The 22,036-nt window shown below is 39.9% G+C and overlaps 1 protein-coding gene across 3 annotated transcripts in view; it reads right to left on the bottom strand.

Moving 5' to 3' along the window:
* Nucleotides 1-22,036, bottom strand: part of ssh2a (slingshot protein phosphatase 2a) — a 168,306-nt gene that overhangs the window by 85,393 nt on the left and 60,877 nt on the right. The window contains exon 1 of one of the 3 annotated variants that reach the window (XM_072589734.1): nucleotides 4,802-5,429. The exons of 1 other annotated variant lie outside the window; for it this stretch is intronic. In XM_072589734.1, the coding sequence (XP_072445835.1) occupies nucleotides 4,802-4,929 (128 nt within the window). In that variant the 5' untranslated portion in view covers nucleotides 4,930-5,429. Of the gene's footprint in view, nucleotides 1-4,801; nucleotides 5,430-22,036 lie in introns of those variants that run through there. One more of the 3 variants, XM_072589733.1, reaches the window with a different exon arrangement.

Here is a 22,036-nt window from a genome sequence, read left to right as displayed (position 1 = left end):
AGGTGCATTAGTTGGAGGGAAATGGGTCTGGTTGGTTACTCTTCGGAGGGTCGGTGTGGACTAGTTGGGCCGAAGGGCCTGTTTCCACACTGTAGGGAATCTAATCTATTCTAGCCTCAAATCATTAGCTGTCGAAACCCTTTTTGATGCCTTTGTAATCTCTGGACTTGACTATTTCAATTCACTCATGCCAAATTCCTACATTTTCCTATCATAAACTTTAGATAATCCAGAACTCTGCTGTTGATGTTAAATTTTCAAGAAATTTTGTTCACCCATCAGCCCGACACATGTGAACTCACATGGCTCACAGGTGGGCAATATGACAATTGTAAAATTCTCATCCTCATTTTCAAATACTTCCATGGTCGGGCTCCTCAATCTCTATTTTCTTCCAGAACCACAGTGGAATTTCTGCATTCATCTAATGCTGGTCTCTTGAACATCCTCAAGTTAACTGCTCTACAATTTGTGGCCATGCTTTCAGATGCTGTGGTGCTAGTCCACCTTTCACTTCTCCTTTAAGACACCACTCAAACCCTGTCCCTTCAACTAAGCTTGTGGCTATTTAACCTAACATCAATTATCATGGTATGGTTCAGTGTCAAATTTCTAAAAGTGCTGTGGGACATTTTATATCAGTGGGACTAAATAAAATAAGTTGCTGTTCTTGAGAAAATAATTAAACATACTCATCTGCATCAATGGTTTTTAGAGCCCCTGTGATGCAAAGGTAATGTCTCCACTTCTAGGCCAGGAGGCCTGGGTTCAAATGCCACCTTCTCCTAAACAGGATGATTAGAAAATATCCAGAATATTGGTGTCGCCATGAATTCTGCACAGCCTGTGCAGAATTTCCCCATTGGTGTGTAAGCTGTACAATGGAGGCCAGTCAAAACATATTCCAACACAACAATTATGCTTCAACAGTTGCTCACAGACAGTCCAGATCAGCTTTGAACACTGCAAACATTTCCAAAACTGACTTTCATTTGGAGTGTTTATTTGCCAATAAAGTGAAAATCAATATAGAAGCATTTTTCTTGCTAAATCAAACAAGTATCTTTACAAAGCAGGAGAGGAACAGCGATAAGTACAGTTGTCAAACAAGACTGAACTTCTGGCCTCCTGTTCAACTTGTAAGGGAGAAAGAGGGTAGTTCCAATATTAGTGTTAAAAATGAGAAAAGAATTTACAAATCAATTTCAAGTGAGTGACAAGTTTTTGATGTTTATCTGATACCCTTCACAGATGTCTGCAATTTCAAAGCATAAACTAAAAGGAAAATAAAAGGGGTCACAACCATTTTCAACACAATTAAAACCCTGCATCATAACCTACATTAGCTACTTTTATTCCAAGTACATGCCCTTCGAGTTGCCAGATGCAGAACAACTAATTTTTCCTTGTGTGCACTAACTGGTTTCTTATTTGCAATAGTAGCTGAAGTCTAGATCATAGATTCAGATTCCCTACAGTGTGGAAAGAGGCCTTTCAGCCATCAAGTCTGTACAAACCCTCCAAATAGTAGATCCACTCCCCTATCCTTTTCTCATAACCCTGCATTTATCCTCTTTGTTGCTAAATAAAATTCATAATATCAAAAAAAAGGTTAAATAAAGCTTACTGTTTTGATATGTTGGCAGAAATCTAGTAAATTGAGACTCCAAGCAAAAAGAACTTGAGGAATTATAGACATACCAATTCATTTTTGCAAAATATGATTGTATCAGCATCAACAAGAATAAACAGTGTCAAACATACCAAATACCTGATGAGAGAGATTTACTCCAGGGTGTAGCATAAAACAAGCATGAGATAAAGTTGCATTTATGCTACATTAATATCTACTCTTACAGTGCTGGCTCAACTTGATTTTTCAAGAACAGACTCAAGCTTTCATGAATTTCAGCCAGCTTAATGCAAGTGGCAGGTTGATTCAGATGCCATGAATTTGAGAGTGTATTATACAAAAACAGCTAAAATCATGAAAATTAAAAAATTACCAATGTTGATTGAAACAAGAGAATGAGAAACAGAGTTGGCAAACAAAACAGAGTACACGAGTAAGACAAATCAAAAGATGCTTTGCGGAAACACTTTACAGGCAATTAAATACTTTGAAGTACAGTTTATCTTACAAGTAACCAACAAAGCTACCAATTTATACCCTAGCCAGATCCCAGTCATTTTAAAGATTGCAACCTCATGATAAGATGAAACCACAGTAAGGTGTTTCTTAAATAAAATGCTTTTACTTCAAAACTAGAAATACCATTAAGTTTATTATTGACAGAGAACAGCAGTCAGGCCACAGAGAATTAACATTCCTGTGTATCTTAATGAAATAAAACAAAATAAATAGTCAGCTCCAAAAGGAAAGGAACCTTTCACACTATAAAGCCTAGATTATGCAGCTCTTGATCCCATATGACCTTCTGACTTAGTGGCAAGGCCCACAATTAAGTTACACATACAGTGCTTCCTAAATTTTCTCTGCCTGCGACTTCATTTTGACCCTTGAAAATTGTCATGACCCTATCAAAGCAGACACAGGAGGGAGAATCTGGGAAATTGAGGGGAGGGAGCAGAACTATACTGCAGCCAATACTGCCCCTGAACTTATAACTCCAAACTTTGACTAGCTACCCCACTTCAAGTGCTGACTCCCACTCTGGGTAAACCCTGGACAAATTGAACAGATAAAGTGTGAATTAAAATCAGTACAAAATAAACTTGCCCTCCTTGTAACAATGATTCTACAACATTCAAGAATATATCTGTATCAGTTATGAACTCTTGCAAATGTTCTGAATAGATTCTTCCCTCAGCCACCAAAAACTTAAATTGGAATTACACTTTGTCCTTTCATTAATTGTGACACCTTTCCAGTACAGACTGGCAAACACCTACAAAATAAGTTTTTCTTAAGTATTTAAATGTCCATGAAAGATTTTGGGAAATCGCAAGGGCCTCAAACACATGCCAGTTCTTTGTCATTCAACATTGACTAGTTTTGTACAAGTACTCAGAATTTCCACTACTGCAGGTTCCCCATGGGAGATTGATTAGTAAGGTTAGATTTCATAGAATACAGGGAGAACTAGCCATTTGGATACAGAACTGGCTCAAAGGTAGAAGACAGAGGGTGGTGGTGGAGGGTTGTTTTTCAGACTGGAGGCCTGTGACCAGTGGAGTGCCACAAGGATCGGTGCTGGGCCCTCTACTTTGTCATTCACATAAATGATTTGGATACAAGCATAACAGGTACAGTTAGTGGACACCAAAATTGGAGGTGTAGTGGACAGCGAAGAGGGTTACCTCAGATTACAACAGGATCTGGACCAGATGGGCCAATGGGCTGAGAAGTGGCAGATGGAGTTTAATTCAGATAAATGCAAGGTTTGCACTTTAGGAAAGCAAATCTTAGCAGGACTTATACACTTAATGGTAAGGTCCTAGGGAGTGTTGCTGAGCAAAGACCTTGGAGTGCAGGTTCATAGCTCCTTGAAAGTGGAGTTGCAGGTAGATAGGATAGTGAAGGCGGTGTATGGTATGCTTTCCTTTATTGGTCAGAGTATTGAGTACAGGAGTTGGGAGGTCATGTTGCGGCTGTACAGGATATTGTGTTAGGCCACTGTTGGAATATTGCGTGCAATTCTGGTCTCCTTCCTGTCGGAAAGATGTTGTGACACTTGAGAGGGTTCAGAAAAGATTTACAAGGATGTTGCCAGGGTTGGAGGATCTGAGCTACAGGGAGAGGCTGGAGCTGTTTTCTCTGGAGCGTCGGAGACTGAGGGGTGACCTTATAGAGGTTTACAAAAGTATGAGGGGCATGGATAGGATAAATAGACAGTCTTTTCCCTGGGGTGGGGAGTCCAGAACTAGAAGGCATAGGTTTAGGGTGAGAGGGAAAAGATATAAAAGAGACCCAAGGGACAACTTTTTCACACAGAAGGTGGTACGTGTATAGAATGAGCTGCCAGAGGATGTGGTGGAGGCTGGTACAATTGCAACATTTAAAAGGCATTTGGATGGGTATATGAATAGGAAGGGTTTGGGGGGATATGGGCCGGGTGCTGGCAGGTGGGACTAGATTGGGTTGGGATATCTGGTCAGCATGGATGGGTTGGACCGAAGGGTCTGTTTCCATGCTGTACACCTCTACGACTCTATATACATGGAAGATTGATTAAAATGTTCATAGTGGGGGATAGGACAAAGTTTCCTCACTTAGTCAGGAAAAGAAAGGCCCAGTAATTCAACACTCAACTGCTCTTCCTGGCAGATCAATTAAGCAGCAGCATTAATCCCAAGTGTGCAAATTCTACACAAATTCAGGACAGCATGGATGGGGAGGCTGCATTCTTAAAAGACAGACAGACAGGTTCTTGAATAGTAATGGGATCAAAGCATTTGGGGAGAAGGCTGAATGAGGTTGAGAATATCTCAGCTACGGCAGAGCAGACTCAAAGGGGCCAAATGACCTAATTCTGCACCTATATCTTATTCTGAAAAAAAGATTCAATTTCCCTCAACATTGCTCACTCATTAATATTTCATACAATGCTTAAGTGAAAAAGACATCGATATGATTGCAACATTGCTGCAAGTGTGGAAAAAAGCCAAGCCAGCAAATTTGTGTTATTCAACACATCTAAGTACAAGTTTCATGCAGTAAGTAACAACAGCTTTTTGAAAAAGGGAAAGTACTAAGTTACTAGGTGCTCTACACAGCACACACTTTATACGTGGTTGAAACTGTACAATATCAAATTACAGCATAATTATTTGTACTTACAGAAGGTTGATTTCATTCTGTGAAATAACCGCATTTTCTGAGAAATAAGGGGTCATCTTCACGCAACAGCAAGAACACCAGCTCCCCACCTCTGCTTTACCTTCACTCAAGATAGCGTCCAAAGTCATTTGGAGACAGCTTTGGGTGCACACTTTATATATACTTCTAAAGAGAGCTATCCTTACTTTCAAAATGAACCTCAATAAACGAACCCATTTAAATTGTTAAAATCAAACCAGAGGTCGTTTAAGTTTTGGAGAACTGGAGTCAAATCGGTTGAAAGAGTTAACCCACAGGTCGAACATGCGCTGTCTGGGTTTTGGAGGAGGACTGGATTATTTTGCCCCACAGAGTGCAAGCGAAAGAGCACCGCTGTCAAGAGTGGTTTTCAGATATGCTCAGCCCTGAACTGTGGTTCTGGCAATGCTGCCTCGAGCTGCCGTGATGCAGTTCCAATCAGGAAAACGCGTCAAATTCCGGACAAATCACATGGGTCACTGGCTCATTCTGAAGCTTGTTGGAGATTGGATTGGTAGAATCTCCAATTCTTTCCTCTTAACCTATCCGCTCTCAGTTGTTGCGAGCTTCCCCTCGATCTTTGGTCTGTGTAGAAAGCCCACGCTGATCTTACTATTTATCCGGCTCTGGTTTCCTGGTCAGCTGCGCACTTCCTCCAGAGTTTATCAGACAGACAAGCAGTGGTTGTGTAACCGTCACACAATCGCGAAAAAAAGCTCGACAGAGAGAGAAAAGAAAATTCTCCCCCCCCCGATTTCCCGGTGTCATATTTATCACAGAATAGTCACTTCGAGCCAAAATATTACCTTTTGATTTTTCCAGTACTGTAGTTCCTATGCTATCGGGATAACCGATGTGTAGCTACTTTCCACAAAATTCATGTTTTCAATAGATTAATATGGTTCAATAGTACGTAACTCAAACAAAAAAAAAAATCCACGTTCGTCTGACAACATTCCACGAGGACGACGACAAGTGTCCCACGGAACTTCATACCCACATTTTTCTTCACCTCTGCTTGGACATCTTGCTAATGACCAAGTGGAGATAAAAATCCAAATATCAAATACTGGGAACTGAAACTACCATTTACTTCAATATTCTATTTCATTTATCTTGATGTAGCAAATTTACACATATATAAAAAAAGAGTTTCTGGCTTTCCTAAAAATGTAGTGAGCAAATACATTGACTAGTATGGTTATGATTGATAAGTACAGCTTGTGTATATAATCTGTAAACTGCATTTATTGAGAACACTGATGGAGACTTGGTGCTTACTAATCACTCTGAAGTATGAACACTGTAGCAATGGGAGAGTGACATAGAGGCAGGTGTGGAATCATTGGAAGCTGTACCCACTGGATTGTACACAAGCAGCTGAGACCATATATAGTGCTTTCAAAATGTTTCTCACTGTGACCCCATAGTGAGGCCTGATAATCGCAGTGACCTCAGTGAGGTAGAAGGGAGAGGTTAGAAACAGGAGGAGAGGTCATACTGCTTGGAGTTTTTTTTATAGGCCTCCACAGAGTTCCAGGGAGGTGGAAGAGAGGATTAGCAAAATTATTCTGGGTAGGAGTGAAAGGAACAGGGTGGTCATTATGGGGGACTTTAACTTCCCCAACATTGACTGGAAATGCTATAACCCTAGTAGGTCGGATGGATCAGTTTTTGCCCAATGTGTACAGGAGGGTTTCCTGACTGTATGTCGAAGGGCCAAGAGGGGAGGCCACACTGGATCTGGTACTTGGTAATGAACCAGGCCAGGTGTTTGATTTAGTTGTGGGTGAGCACTTTGGAGAGAATGAACCATAATTCAGTTACATTTGGTTTAGCGATGGAAAGGGATAGGTACATGCCACAGGTCAAGAGATATCTATGGGGCAAGGGCAATTATAATGTGATTAGGCAAGAATTAGGATGCATAGAATGGGGTAGCAAAATGCAGGGGATGTAGACAATAGAAATGTGGAGCTGGTTTAAGGAACAGACATTGCATGCCCTTGATAGGCATGTCCCTGTCAGGCAGGGAGGAGTAATAAGGTAAGGGAACCATGGTTTATTACAGAAATTGCATCTCTTGTTAAGAAGAAGAAGGAGGCTTATGTGTTGATGAGGCAATGGAGAGTTACAGATCAGCTAGGAAGGATTTAAAAGAGAGAGTTAAGAAGAGCAAAGAGAGGACACAAGCAGTCTTTCGCAAATAGAATAAAGGAGAATCCTAAAGCTTTCTATAGGTATATGAGGAATAAAAGGATGATTAGGGTAGAAGTAGGGCCAGTCAAAGATAGAAGTGGGAAGTTGAGTGTGGACCCTGTGGAGATCGGAGAGGTGCTAAACGAACATTTCTCATCGGTTTTCACTCAGGAAAAGGAGAATATTGTAGAGGAGAAGAATGAGGTAGGAGATATTAGACTAGAAAAGATCAAGGTTAGTTACGAACAGGTGTTATCAATTCTAGGAGGAGTGGAACTGGACAAGACCCCTGGGCCGGATGGGATTTATCAGAGGATTCTCTGGGAAGCTAGGGAGGAGCCTTTGGCTTTGATATTTGAGTCGTCATTGTCTACAGGTTTAGTACCAGAGGACTGGAGGACTGCAAATGTTGTGCCCTTGTTCAAGAAAGGCAGAAGAGATGACCCAGGTAATTATAGATCAGTGAACCTTACGTCTGTTGTAGGAAAGGCTTTGGAAAGGATTATAAGATTTATAATCATCTAGCAAGTAACAATTTGATTTCAGATAGTCAACATGGTTTTGTCAAGGGCAGGTCATGTCTCACAAACCTCATTGAGTTTTTTGAGAAGGTGACCAAGCATGTAGATGAGGGTAGGGCAGTTGAACCTTTGATAAGATTCCACATGGTAGGCTGTGGGAGAAAATGCAGAGGCATGGAATTGAGGGTGATTTAGCAGTTTGGATTAGAAACTGGCTTTCTGAAAGAAGGCAGTGAGTAGTATTTGATGGAAAATGTTCAGTCTGGAATCTGGTTACTAGTGGTGTGCTACAAGGAACTGTTTTGGGACCACTGCTGTTTGTCATTTTTATAAATGACATAGGTGCAGGCATAAGTGGATGGATTAGTAAATATGCAGACTACACTAAAGTCGGAGTAGTGGACAGTTTGGAAGAAGGTTACAGGGGGACTTGGATAAATTGCAGAATTGGACTAAGAGGTGGCAAATGGAGTTCAATGCAGCTAAATGTGAGGTGATGCACTTTGGGAAGAATAACAGGAAGGCAGAGTACTGGGTCGATGGAAAGATTCGTGGTAGTGTGGATGTGCAGAGGGATCTTGGAGTCCATGTACATAGATCCCTGAAAGTTGCCACCCAGGTAGATAGTGCTGTTAAGAAGGCATACGGTGTGTTAGCTTTCATTGGTAGAGGGATTGAGTTCCGGAGCCGCAATATCATGCTGCAACTATACAAAATGCTGGTGCGGCCACACTTGGAATATTGTGTACAGTTCTGGTCCCCATATTTCGGGAAGGATGTGGAAGCATTGGAAAAGATGCAGAGGAGATTTACCAGGATGCTGCCTGGTCTGGAGGGAAGGTCTTATGAGGAAAGGCTGAGAGACTTGAACCTGTTCTCACTGGCAGGAAGAAGGCTAAGAGGGAATTTGATAGAGACATACAAGATGGTCAGAGGATTAGATAGGATAGATAGTGAAAGTCTTTTTCCTAGAATGATGACGTTAGCATGTATGAGGGGGCATAACTGCAAATTGAGGGGTAATAGATTTAAGACAGATGTCAGAGGCAGGTTCTTTACGCAGAGAGTGGTACGGGTGTGGAATGCCCTACCTGCTAATGTAGTCAACTCAGCCACATTAGGGAGATTTAAACAATCCTTAGATAAGCACATGGGTGATTTTGGGATAGTGTAGGGGGACAAGCTGAGAATACTTCACAGGTTGGCCCAACATAGAGGGCCGAAGGGCCTGTTCTATGCTGTACTGTTCTATGTTCTATGAAAGTGGGATTCAGTGCTTGTTGGAAGCCTCAAGAGCTCAGTTTTTTTTGGGAGCAAAGAACCATCTCATGAGAATACAAAAAGAGTGTTCACTTGTACAAGTAAAGGAATTCACCAATTTTGCAATAATTATTGAAGAATCCAACTCCTCCCTATCGCTAGAAAAACAACTTTCAACCACATCCTTCTGAACCATTTACTGCAAAATTTCAACCATGATCTGCTACCACTGAGTCAGAACAGCTTCAGAGAAAGGTGAATGAAATATTGATATGGTGTTTTCAATAGGACAGCTCCAAAAGAATACCAAGAATAGGACATGGAATTCTATACAACATTTATTGATCTGACCAACGTCTTTGTAGCTCAGTCAATCGCAAAGGCCATAGGAAATAGGGAAGTAGGTTTAAAAATTCCACAAAGGCATTCTCGCACATTTCTTGAATAATGATGAAGGTTCTCTGATCCAGTCCGAGTCACTAATAGTTAAAAATGGCTATATTCAAACGTCAACCCTCTTCAGCATATTTTTCTCCACCGTGCTCTCCAATGCTTTACACAATCGTAATCCTGGTGTCAAAATCATATATTGCATGGGTGGGAAGCTGCTTAATTTGAGGTTTTCTCCAGGCGAAGGTCACCAGTGACAGACTTTACAACTTCCTGTTTCCCAATGACTATGCACCGGATCCCAGTTCAGGGTTGGACATGCATTGCAGCTTGTTCTTCAATACATGCAATTACTTCAGCCTTACAATTAGCATGAAAAAAACCACTAAATTAACTGCTTCAGCAAAGTCCTATCTCAAGCTAAAGTTTTCAGCCCATGACTAGGATGTGTCAGCAGTGGATAAGCTCACTTATCTCAGCAACACACATCTCTCTCTCTCTCTCTCGGTCTTTATATTAATGACCAGATGCATGTAAGAACTGCAAATGCAAGTATAGCCTTGGTAGATTCTGAATGTCAGTCTGAGAATGTACAAGACTAAATCTGCCAACCAGCCTGACAGTTTATAGTACAATAATTCTGTCCACTCTGCTCTACACAGAAAATTTGGACTGTGTACCAGTATCACAAAGAAGTTCAAACAATTTCACTTGATCTACCTTCAAAAGCTTCTAAAAATCAGATAGCAGAAGACAATACCTGACATGGAGGTGCTCACAAACTGGTACACTAATAATCCAGACCACGCTAAGAAAATTACAGCTGGGTCGTCAAGAAGCCAAAATGCCTAATAGTGTACTTGCTTGTCCCAGTGAATCTTCTATGCAAAGCTAAAGGTTGAGATGCCTGCCACAGAGTTCAAAAAACATTCTGAAGGCTTCACTTAGGGGTTTTGTTAATAACTGATTAGTGAGAGGCTTGCTGCACCAGACAAATTAAAAGTGCAACGTCTATTGAAAGCAAGCACATATTAGAAGCAGGGAGAAAACAAAAACAGAGGCAATTCCACATCAACTTGTCCAAAACTCAATCATATTCAATCATATTTAAGTAGAAACGTTGGGCACAAATCAGCTTTAGGACTCACTTTACGTACCAACAGCACCTTATCAAACATTCCAGGTGATGAATAAGGCTAGCTTCACCTTGAAGGATAAAGAAGTCTATCTAGAGTCCTACTTGGAAGTGCATAAGTGGTAAACAAATAAGCGAAGACTAAACTCATGCCCAGCAGACTAGCAAGCTGGCAAGTTTGCAGATGCACAATAAAAAAATCACTTAATTGAAGCATCAGATTGCCAGCAAATGTGAAACTTAACCTCACCTGGAACAATGATTTGGAGAAGTAGGGATGAGAAGGAGGAAGTACATTTAAAAATATTAACTTTTAAAATACAGCAGAGACATGATAATACTCTACCTTTTCTCCCTCTTAAATTGACCCAGCTTTTGTCTCCACCTGAAGTCAAAAGTGTTATGCATACAAAGTTAGCGAGTCCCAGTACAGGATTCAACAGAGCAAAAACACAGCTGAAATGAATGTCATCCACTGCGGATTGCAAATCACATAATACATTTCCAACAGGAATCATTTGGTCACAATCAGGCAGAATATCTGGAAGATTTTTTCTGTTACCAGAACAGGAACACAGAAAGCAAAGGGATTCATTTCTGTCCTTGGCAAGAATCCACTAGCTCAGCATATGATGTGATGTATTTACACAGTGGCTGCCCTTCTTGGAATCTTTTTAACTATAAACAAATTCTTAGGAAAAATAAATTCTTAGCAGAAATTAGTCACTTGTAATAGCTTTTAAGATATCTTTTTATAGCGTATGAACATTGATACCTTTAATGTCAGAAGGGTACTATCATGAACTATTTTAAACAGCAAGCATGGATTTTGACATTTTACAGGATTTGGGAAATGATCTTGGCAATGTTTCTCTGGATAATATATTCTGCAGAGAGCTAAGCCGGCTTTTTACACCCTGAATGAAATCACCCAGTCTACATTACAGAAATTCAACTAAAGCTTATTCATTTAGTAGGACAGCGTAATTAGCAACCAGCAGTTCTTCCTTCCCTTAGAATTTCTTGCTCAGGGGAATTATTTCAGAACCATGGAAGTTTCCAGCACAGAAAGACTTCCATTTTAAATCTGTTGAATCTGGCATTTTGCTACAACAAAAATGCTTGTTTCCTTGCTCGCTTCCCATAATCCTGTAAGTTTTCCTGCATCCTGTACATATCTATTTGACTTCAAAATACAAATCATCAGTACATCTCAACTAATGCCCATGACAAGAGACCATCCACTGTAATTTCTCTCAACTTGTATTTTATTCTCTGAATAAGGCCAAGGCCATTTGACAACTGTACAGCCATTGGATTAAATCTGCCAAACATCATCTGCCAACAATGTTTACCTATAGAAAACACTTTCAAACAGATCATAGATGTTTGTGCGCAAAGTGAAGTCAGCTAGAAGCAGGCAGACATGGAACGTGACTGAAGTGCAGGAAATATCTTAAGATTTCTTAGATGAGCTGTGTTTCTTTGTCTGCCTGTTGTACAGGCTCCTTACTCTGGGGTGGCAATTCTACTTCACAGACACCAACAATCAGCTCCAAGAGGGAAATGGAAGAAGAAAGAGGGGATGATGTGTGTATGGCAGGATGGAAAGAGGGTTGTTGATTGTGAGAACGGGGCAATTGGAGTTTGGAAGAGGGTCTACCTAATATTGTCAGTGAAGGGATGAACCAGCAGTTGGGTGGAGAGTGAGAAAGAGAGAGAGCAGCATACACATAGAACGGGAGACAGAGAGCGTGAGTGCACATTTGTGTTGTTTGTAATGAAAGACAGAAAGAAACAAACTATTGGTGGTTAAGTTGTGGGGGGGGGGGGACATGGACTTTTCTGTAAATGAGAGAATATAGAAACCTCGGGTAAAACCATTGTGAGCACACAAAATAAAGGACTTTTATAAATAACTTCAAAAACAGATTCTCATATTTATGATGCAATATAGCTTGATCAATAATATAGAAGCTTTCATACTTACATGCTGCTACCCTGCTCTATTTTTATTGGCATCAGTTTTGTTTCCACTGCCTGTCAGCAGACCTCGTCCTCTCCTCTTCCCCCTCCCCCCCCCCACCCCCTCTCCTCTTTCCACCCCCCCCCCCCCTCCTCTTTTCCCCCCCCCCCCCCACGGCCAGTTTCTCACTAAAGCACTGATTGCAATTGATTGATGGACTCCCAGACCCCAACTGACAAGCTGGCCGCACTGGGCATCGGGCCTGCAGCACGGGTTGGCAATAAGCTTACTTGGAGCTGGGTTAATTCCAGCAGCCATGGGCTGAGGCCCTTAAGTGGTCTTTAACTGGCCACCTTAAATTGCTTCTGTCACCTCTCTACACATTCTAGTAACCTGTCCTCTGAAGTCTTTTACAGTATTGCATCAAAACTTTCCTACTCTTGTAGACTGAACATGTTCCATAATATAAATATGGCAACCAAAAGCTTTGAGATAAAGGTTTGGTTATATTATAACATCGGGCATCTGGACTTTTTATGGCAATTCTAATTTATGTGATCTTGAAATCAAAACAGCTTTAGTCAATATACTCAAAGGTAAACTGCTTAGTCAAATAACAAAGAATAGTGAACTTTGAGCCATTAAGAAAAATTATAAACTATTTTGAGCAAAGAATGTGATAGACCCTGGCCAGAGCTGAAGCAGATGAATTGTGCTCACAATGGTTTTACCCGAGGTTTCTATATTCTCTCATTTACAGAAAAGTCCATGCCCCCCCCCCCCTCACAACTTAACCACCAATAGTTTGTTTCTTTCTGTCTTTCATTACAAACAACACAAATGTGCACTCACGCTCTCTGTCTCCCGTTCTATGTGTATGCTGCTCTCTCTCTTTCTCACTCTCCACCCAACTGCTGGTTCATCCCTTATTTGAGGTTACAAGTTCCATCAATAAAACAAAAAGATGAAAACTAATAGTACTAATTACTCCTTTCCTACTGCTAACATGATTCTGATCACTTTAAATAATAAGTCTATTGTACAATAATTTAAAAGCTAATAGTTAAGGTCAGATTTAAATAAATCTTTTGAGCAAAATCAATACACTACTGGCACATTTAATTAGTGTAGCCCATTTGTACACAAATTAATGTAAACACCTTTGCACAATTGATTAGGTCTTAAAATTATTCCTACAGTTCCCAGGATTGACAGTTAAGTTAACACGATGGCTACAAGAACAGAACAGAGGGTGGATGTGTTGGAAAGTAACCTGACTGCCCAAGGCCAGTCTAAAACATTTACAAAGACACAAATCAGATTCGTATGGTATATTCTCCAATTGCACGACAAGTGTAGCTCCAACAACACTCAAGAAGCCAGACCATTCAGGTTCTAGGCAGTTTACTCGATATAGGTTATAAGTTTGCTTACTGAGCTGGTTGGTTTGTTCTCAGAGGTTTCGTCACCATACTAGGAAACATAATCAGTGAGCCTACGTTGAAGTGCTAATGTTCTGTCTCACTTTCTATTTGTGTGTCTTGGTCTGTTAAGGTGGGTGATATCATTTCTGGTTCTTTTTCTCAGAGGTTGGTAAATGGGGTCCAAATCAGTGTTCATTGATGGAGTTCCAGTTTGAATGCCAGGCCTCAAGGAATTCTCGTGTATGTCTTTGGTTAGCCTGTCCTAGGATGGATGTATTGTCCCAGTCGATGTGGTGTCTTTCTTCATCCGTGTGTAACGATTCCAGTGATAGTTGGTCAAGTCTTTTGGTGGGTATTGGTGCTCATGTATCCTGGTGGCTAGTTTCCTTCTGTCTGTCCGATGTAGTGTTTGTTGCAGTCCCTGCAGGGTATTTTGTATATTACATTTGTTTTGCTAACTGTTGGTACAGGGTCCTTTTGGTTCATCAATAGCTGTTTCAATGTGGTGATAAGTTTGTGGGCTACCATGATACCAAAGGGTTGGAGTAGTCTAGTCATCATCTCAGAGATGTCTTTGATGTATGGTAGCATGTCTAGAGTCTGTGGGCGTTTTGTGTCTTGTTTGAGTTTTGTTTTAACAATGGCAGACTAAGCTCATTGGGAACCCGTTTTAAAATACATTGTATAGGTATATTTCTTCTGCTGCTCATTAGTTCCCGGGTGTTGCAGTGTGTTGTGGCCCATTTACAAAAATGTCCTGATGCAGCTCCTTTTGTGGGTGTTGGGATGATTGCTCCTGTAGTTGAGTATCTGGTTAGTGTGTTACTTTCCTGTAGATGCTGGTCTGCAGTTCTCCACTAACTGTTCGTTCCACTGTGACATCTAGGAAGGCAAGTCTGTTATTGCTCTCTTCCTCTTTTTGTGAAATTAATGCCAGTAAGGATGCTGTTAATGATACTGTAGGTTTCTTCTAATTTGTTCTGTTTCGTGAGAACAAAGATGTCATCCACGTACCAGACCCAAAGCTTGGGTTGGATAGAATCTAAAATGCATTTCTGATATGAACTTGGCTATTTCATGGCCAACTAATATATACAAACATTAGATTACAATACAGGGCATACAGGAACATGCTTCAAGGACTTATAGGACAAGATGAAGCAAGAGATCTTGATGCCCTCATGTCTCATATTAATTATGAGACATAACTATTACCTCCCTCAAAAATGGGTGGTGGAAACAGAATTAGTAATAATTTTCAAAGTAAAATTGGACAAATCTACGAAAAGGTGAAATTGTCAAAACTGTGGGGAATGAGCAGAGGAATGGCATTATTTTAGTTTTTGTCGTTTGAAGAGTCAGCAATAGGCAATGGCTTCCTCCTAAGTTGTATGATTCTTAGTACTTGGGTTTTTCCAGCCTTTCCTGTTTTCAACTTGATTTGCAGCTGCTGTAGTGTTTTTTTTCTTTTTAGTCAATCCCTGATCTCTGTAAAGTTAGGCAAGCACCTAAAGGTTATGGAATTGATTTTAATTGATTCTGGGGGAAAAAGGAGGGAAGGGGATCCTGGAGAGGGTCAACATGCAGACATTAGATTGGAGCAAGATGAATCTTGATGATGATGTTCACCCTATCCCTGGGCAATTTATCATTTTGCACGGACATCTGGGCTCATATGAAGATGAGACAGTTATGTGAAGTACCAGAGAATCGCGACTGCTTAAAGACTTGAATTACAGTATAAATTAATACTTTCAATAAAAAGCCCCAGAAAAGGGGATGTAAGAATCAAAACAGTGATCTTCCTCACATGAATTTAACAAAAAAGTAAATTCACAAGTAAATTAGATTGTTTTTCATGCTTAATGGGAGTACATCATAAAGATAGTATTGTTGCCTTCTGTATTTTTGACTAGTGTTTTCTTCAAGGTTGGGTCCTTACTGAGAATAGAATCAGTGAACGTACTCTCAGAATTTAACAAAAAGAAAACAGATTTCTTCATTACTATAAAACATTAACTCTTGGAATTATTTCATTATTAAACAAACTCACTGAATAAGTTTTTGCGATAAAGGCAGTTTTGTGGAGAAATGTGATCTTCGGTATATCTCCTGCATCAGTACTTACATTAGGATGAAATGAAATGACTCTCCATGTTTTTGGTATGATGAAATCTACACTTTTGATATTCATTTTCAGCTACATAACATGATACCAATAGGCTTAACATAGTGTTGATTAAGCAATAGGGTCATGCAACATTAACATCTGTACACAAAGTACTGTAGTGCAGGATATTGTGTAGGCTTGATAACAACATTTCCTGGGAGGAGAAAAGTAAAGCTCAACATGAATATGCTTGTAACAAAAAAGGTACTTTAGGGTCAAAAACTCCCTGTACTCTTCCAAAACACATAGAAAATTTTAAATTAACTCTGATTATTTTGGTCACTATGTACACTTTGAATTGGAAATATTTGATTCCTGAAGAATTCATAAGATCGCGCCACAGAAGTGGTACATCTGAAGGCTTTTGACAATAGTGTCCACCCTACAATTGAGCTGATTTTAATTGAAGTTAGTGGAGAAATTTGAATTTCTCCAACCAGATAAGGTTGATAAACAGTGCACCATTAAAAAAGGAACAAGATGAGGCCATTTGGCCTCTCGAGCCTGCTCTGCCATGCAGTAGAATCGTGGCTGATCTGTGACTCCTAAATGTTACATTCCTATCCATACCTCAATCAGATTCTTAATCAGCAGGGGAATCAATCCCAGCCTTAAATATACACAAGGATTCTGCCCCTACAGCTCTCTGATGCAAGGAGTTCGAAAGACACACAATCCCCAGAAGAAATTGGCACCGCTTAATTCTGAGACTGTACACACTGCTCCTAAATGTTTCCATGTGGGAAAGCCCCTTAAGAGTCCTATATGTTTCAAAGAGATTATCTCTCAATTCTAAAATCCAGTAAGTAGAGTCCTAATCTGTTTACCCTTGCTCATTAGACAATCCCTTAATACTGGGAATCATCTTAGTGAATTTTCTCTGAACTGCCTCAAATGAAATGGTATCGTTCCTTAAATAAGAGGACCAAAATACTGCAGATGTGATCTCACCAGCACATTGTACAAATGCAGTAAGACATCTCCAGTCTTATACTCCAACATCCTTGAAATAAGGGCCAACATTCCATTAACGTTCCACACTGCAGATTTCTTTACATTAGAAAACTAGACAAAACAGACAATCAGGAATCAACTGATTTGGGGGAGCAGGTTCTTGGGACTTTAACTGGCTATATTAAATGTTTGCCATTGTTTTTCAATGCTAGATAATAAACTTTTTCAATCCAGTCCAGCCAACTTTGCCTTCATCCTATATAATTACATGTATACAAGTTTTGCAGAGTTCCATCAGATTGTAAATGTAGGAGCAGAATTAGCCCATTAGGCCCATTGATTCTGCTTGACTCAATGTCTGGACTGTTTCTCACTCTCATTCCCCTGCTCTTGTATTCTAGCCCTCTTGAAATGAATACTAACATTGCATTTGCCTTCCTAACTGCCAGCTGAACTTGTATGTTAGTCTTAAGAGAATCCTGAACTAGGACTCCCAAACCCCTTTGTGCTTCAGAATTCCAAAGCCTTTCCCCACTTAGAAAATAATCTACACCTTTATTCTTCCTACTAAAGTGCATAACTTCACACTTTCCCACATTTGTATTCCGTCTGCAACTTCTTTGCACACTCTCCTAGAGTATCCAAGTTCTTCTGCAGTCTCCCCATTTCCCCAACACTGTCCCTTCACCTATCTTTATGCGTTTACAAACTTAGCAACAATACCCTTAGTTCCTTCATCCAGATCCTTAACATATAACATGATTAGTTGTGGTCCCAATACTGCAGAAATCCACGAGTTACTGGGTGCCATCTTGAAAAAAAATACTCCTTTATTCTCCCTCTCTACCTGCTGCCAGCCAACTAATCTTCAATCTATTCCAGTAACTTGCCCTGAACACTGTGGGCCATCTTCTCTTATTTAGCAGCCTCTTGTACCAGACCTTGTCAAAGGCCTTCTGGGAATTCAAACAGAAAATGTCTCTTGGCTCTGCTCTATCTCCTCAAAGGAATTCTAACAGATTTGTCAGGTACAACCTTCCCTGACATGGAATGTGTTGACTCAGCTTTAGTTCACACTGCAATTCCAAATACAACCTCAATCTTAATAATGGACTCTAAAATGTTACCAGTGACGGAGGTCAGGCTAACTGGCATATGATTTCCTGTCTTCTACCTCCCTCCCTTTTTAGTAGGCATGCAGGAGGCTGGAAGAACACAGCAAGCCAGGCAGCATCAGGAGGTGAAGAAGTCGACGTTTTGGATGTATCCCTTCTTCAGGGCTCCTGAAGAAGGGTAACACCTGAAATGTTGACTTCTCCACTTCTTGATGCAGCCTGGCTTGCTGTGTTCTTCCAGCCTCCTGCCTGTCTACTTTGAATTTCAGCACCAGCAGTTTTTTTTGTCTCTCCCTTCTTAGATAGGGGTGTCATATTAGCCATTTTCCAGTCTTCCAAGGTTCAACTGATTCCTGAAAGATCACCACAAATGCGTCCACAATCTCCTCAGCTATGTCCTTCAAATCCCTGGGGGTATAGTTCATCTAGCCCAGGTGAATTATTCACCTTCAAATCCTTCAGCTTTCCCAGCGTCTCCTCCTTACTGATGGCCACTATACTCATCTCTCCTCCCTCATTTTTGAAGTTCGATATGCCCCTGGAGTCTTCCATCATGAAGACTGCTGCAAAATACCTATTCAGTTCCTCTGCCATTTTTTTGTCCCCCATTACTATTTCTCCAGCCTCACTTTCCAGTGGTCCAACGTCCTCTCTTACCTTGAAGGTGGAAAATTTGTTTAAAAACAAAGATGTTTGAAAAAACACCCCATATGTCTGTTCTTGCCCACCTTCTAAAAATCATGCAATTTATCAGCAATTGTATTTTCTTATTCTGAAAATGAAAACATACCAAATTACATTTCACTATGTCGATTTGCATCTGCCATATGTTGGCCAATTACATAATCCTGTCTAGTGTTACATCAGCGCTTATTTTCACCTTCCCCAGACCTCCCAATTGGTATTCTACAAAGCATTCTGAAGCACCATCCACTGTGAAGAAGTAAAAGCTCAATGTGATGCAAGATGAAGGTCAAGTCCACTTGAATTACAGGTGATTCAGCAGTGTACATTCAAGAACATCGAATAAGTCTACCAGCATAATGCACTGGTCTTTTCAGAGCACATTATTAATTCCTTCTGTTTAGGACAATTACCTTACTGCAGATTGCACCAATAATAGCTAACTTAAATGACAAACGTATACTGCCAGGTTGCAATTGCATTGAAGTCAAGCGACAGGACAGCGAGTTTCTGCTTTCTGAAAATTTTACAACCAAAATGACTGCCAGACTACTCAGACTTCTTAGCATCATGGTAGCCCATAGACCCACAAACACACTAAAACAGCAGTGAATGAACTTAAAAGAACTTATACAGACAATAAGCAAAACCAATGCCTTGCAAGAAACATAACAAACACTTTATTGGACAAACAGGCAGAAAACTAGCCACCAGCATACATGAACATCAAGTAGCTACAAAAAGACATGACCTACTATCACTAGTATCCTTACATACAGGTGAGGAAGGACACCACTTCAACTGGACAACACATCCATCCTAGGACAAGCCAAACAGAGACACGCACGAGCATTCAGAAAAGCACGGCATTCCAACCGGAACTCTATCAACAAACACATTAAGGAAATGGGGTCGGAGTCAGAGGATGGTAAAAGAACAGGAAAGATATCACCACAGGAAATGACATCACCAACCCAAGGAAACTTAAACACAAATAGAAAGTGGGTCACTAACACCAGTGCTTCACTGGATGCTCACTGATGTTACCTAGTATGATGACAAAACGTCTGAAAACAAACCTTCCAGCTCAGTGAGCAAACTTACATCCATCCATTTTACAGTTTGAATCTCGTTTAAATGTGGAATGGAGGAAGAAAAAGAAAATTAAAGAAATAATTATGTGCAGAAAGGACATTCTAATATCAAGTTGATGCAATTGCTCATTTGGTTGTTGTACAGGTGTGAAAAATTTCCTTCAATGGGAAAAAATTAGATCAGTGTTCTTTCTACCAGTTTTTTCCAGTATCCTTACTGGAAAGGTAATCTATATGGATGTATCTGCACATGGGAATGGTGTTTCCACTTCTGGGTGAGTCAGATCTAAGGGCTCTGTTTTAAAATTGTGAGATTACCCTTTTAGGACCAAGAAGAAGAATGGTTTTCTCTCAGACGGCCATTCACCAGCATCACTGATTACTTTTTTAAAATAAAGGTGGATAGATTCTTGTTTGGCAAGGGAATCAATGGTTATTGGAGGTAGAAGAGAAAGTGGAACTTGAAACATAAATTTCTTTGAATGGTAGAGCAGGTTCGAAAGGCAGAATGGTCTACTTCTGCTCCAAATTCATATTATACTGTATATCAGTGTATCAATTCATACCATTAGAAAACGAAGAAGAATTATTAATGGGACAAATTTGGGTGTAATGGCACTTCACATGCTCTGGTGAAATCCACAAGTACGATTAGTTTATATCGCCTTTGGAATTGTCAAATTACCTTTGTAAAGAAATAAGCAAAAAAGTTAAACATGACTCATTCAATTCTTGCTGTAATGAATCACCAAAACCAGGTGAATCGCCTACTTATGTTAAAACCCTGTCGGCATAGAAATCAGACACTACGTGTTTCTTTGCATGAGCAACAGATGAATATTGCCTGTTTGTGGAATAACTTATTTTGTCTCAAGGGCTTTTTCTTTTGGTACAATATAGCAAGATAGATAGTATTTAAAAAGTTGCCTTCAAATAATGCAGATGAACTTCTACCAATCTCTCAATTTACAATAGACTCAGATGTACAGCACGGGAACAGACCCCTTCAGTTCAATTCGTCCATGCCAACCAGATATCCCAACCTAATAAAGTAGATACTTCATAACGTGCCCAATTCAGAGCAAAATACATCCTACTCTCTTTATTAAACAGTACATTATAACTATGAAATTCCTTAATTCAAATTCAGCTGTGGTTAAGACAGCAAGCTTCAGAGTTTTCCATTGCTATTCCAGTCTAATTAGCAACAGCTCCAAGAGATCAGCACGTGCGTGATAACATGGAAATCCAGAAAGTGTTGTTATCAGTGAGCCTACGATCCTCCAGAAAGCATTATACAGTTGCCCACTAAATTTTAAAAATCCTAGTTCTTTTAAAAAAAATTAAGTTTGGTTCTTTATTTCAGTTTCCACCTTAATCCAACCATAAGTTAATTTTCAGTTAATTTTCACTTCCTGGTTTGTTTTGCATGAATATTTCAGTGTGATTTGAGTAAGGACTTACATCATTGCTGCTGAATGTCAAGGCAAGATTTAAACTGCCATTAAAGCAAGGGATAGCATGTCACAGAAATCACTCAATCTTTGTGGGCATACTTTTGAGGTTAGCAGTGCTTCTTTGCCACTACTCTCAAAATCCAGGTTATCAATTAAATAGAACTGTTACCTTAACCCAGGCTGGGTAGGTGAACTTCACAGAGCAAAGTTGGACCACTTGAGTCATCAGTTCTTCAAACCAGATATTTTAAAGCTGATAAAACTTAACAAATCAGTCAGCATTTGTGGAGAAGCTAGATCATGAAACACTAACTTATTTGATTCACTAAAGATGCTGACTGACAATAAAGAAGATTGGATTAAAACAGACTACATGGTCAGGAAGTGAAGAAATAATCACTGTTATTGCTTTTCCTGGTAAGGCCAGTTAAGTGACCAAGGACTGAATCAAAATATATGAAAGCACAAAGTATTTACATTGATAGTTAAATGTAATCCAAGACAGTTGCTGGAGCTAAGTCAGTATTCAAATCTATTCAGGTAGATTTCATGGGGCTTGCGAGTTATATAAACAGTGCAGTTCCATGAACATAATGTTCCCTCTTAAGAATTTGAAGTCTAGCATGTGCATACGTGTTAGAACTGCTGGGGTGACAAGGACAGGACAAGTAATAGAAGGACAAGAAGAAGACATAAAAGTATTTCAAAAAAGTTCAGTGAATTTGGGAACAACTCCATACTACTATATGTAAGGCAGCAGCAAGTGGATTTAAGGATGAAACCATGAACCTTCTTTCAGTGACATAAAATTATATGCAAGAATGGTGTCAATAAAAACTTTAAGCCTG

This window comes from Chiloscyllium punctatum, chromosome 19, assembly GCF_047496795.1.
Source record: "Chiloscyllium punctatum isolate Juve2018m chromosome 19, sChiPun1.3, whole genome shotgun sequence".
Taxonomy (NCBI): domain Eukaryota; kingdom Metazoa; phylum Chordata; class Chondrichthyes; order Orectolobiformes; family Hemiscylliidae; genus Chiloscyllium; species Chiloscyllium punctatum.
Note: the sequence above shows the minus strand (reverse complement) of the source record. Positions and strands in the feature narration are given on the sequence as shown.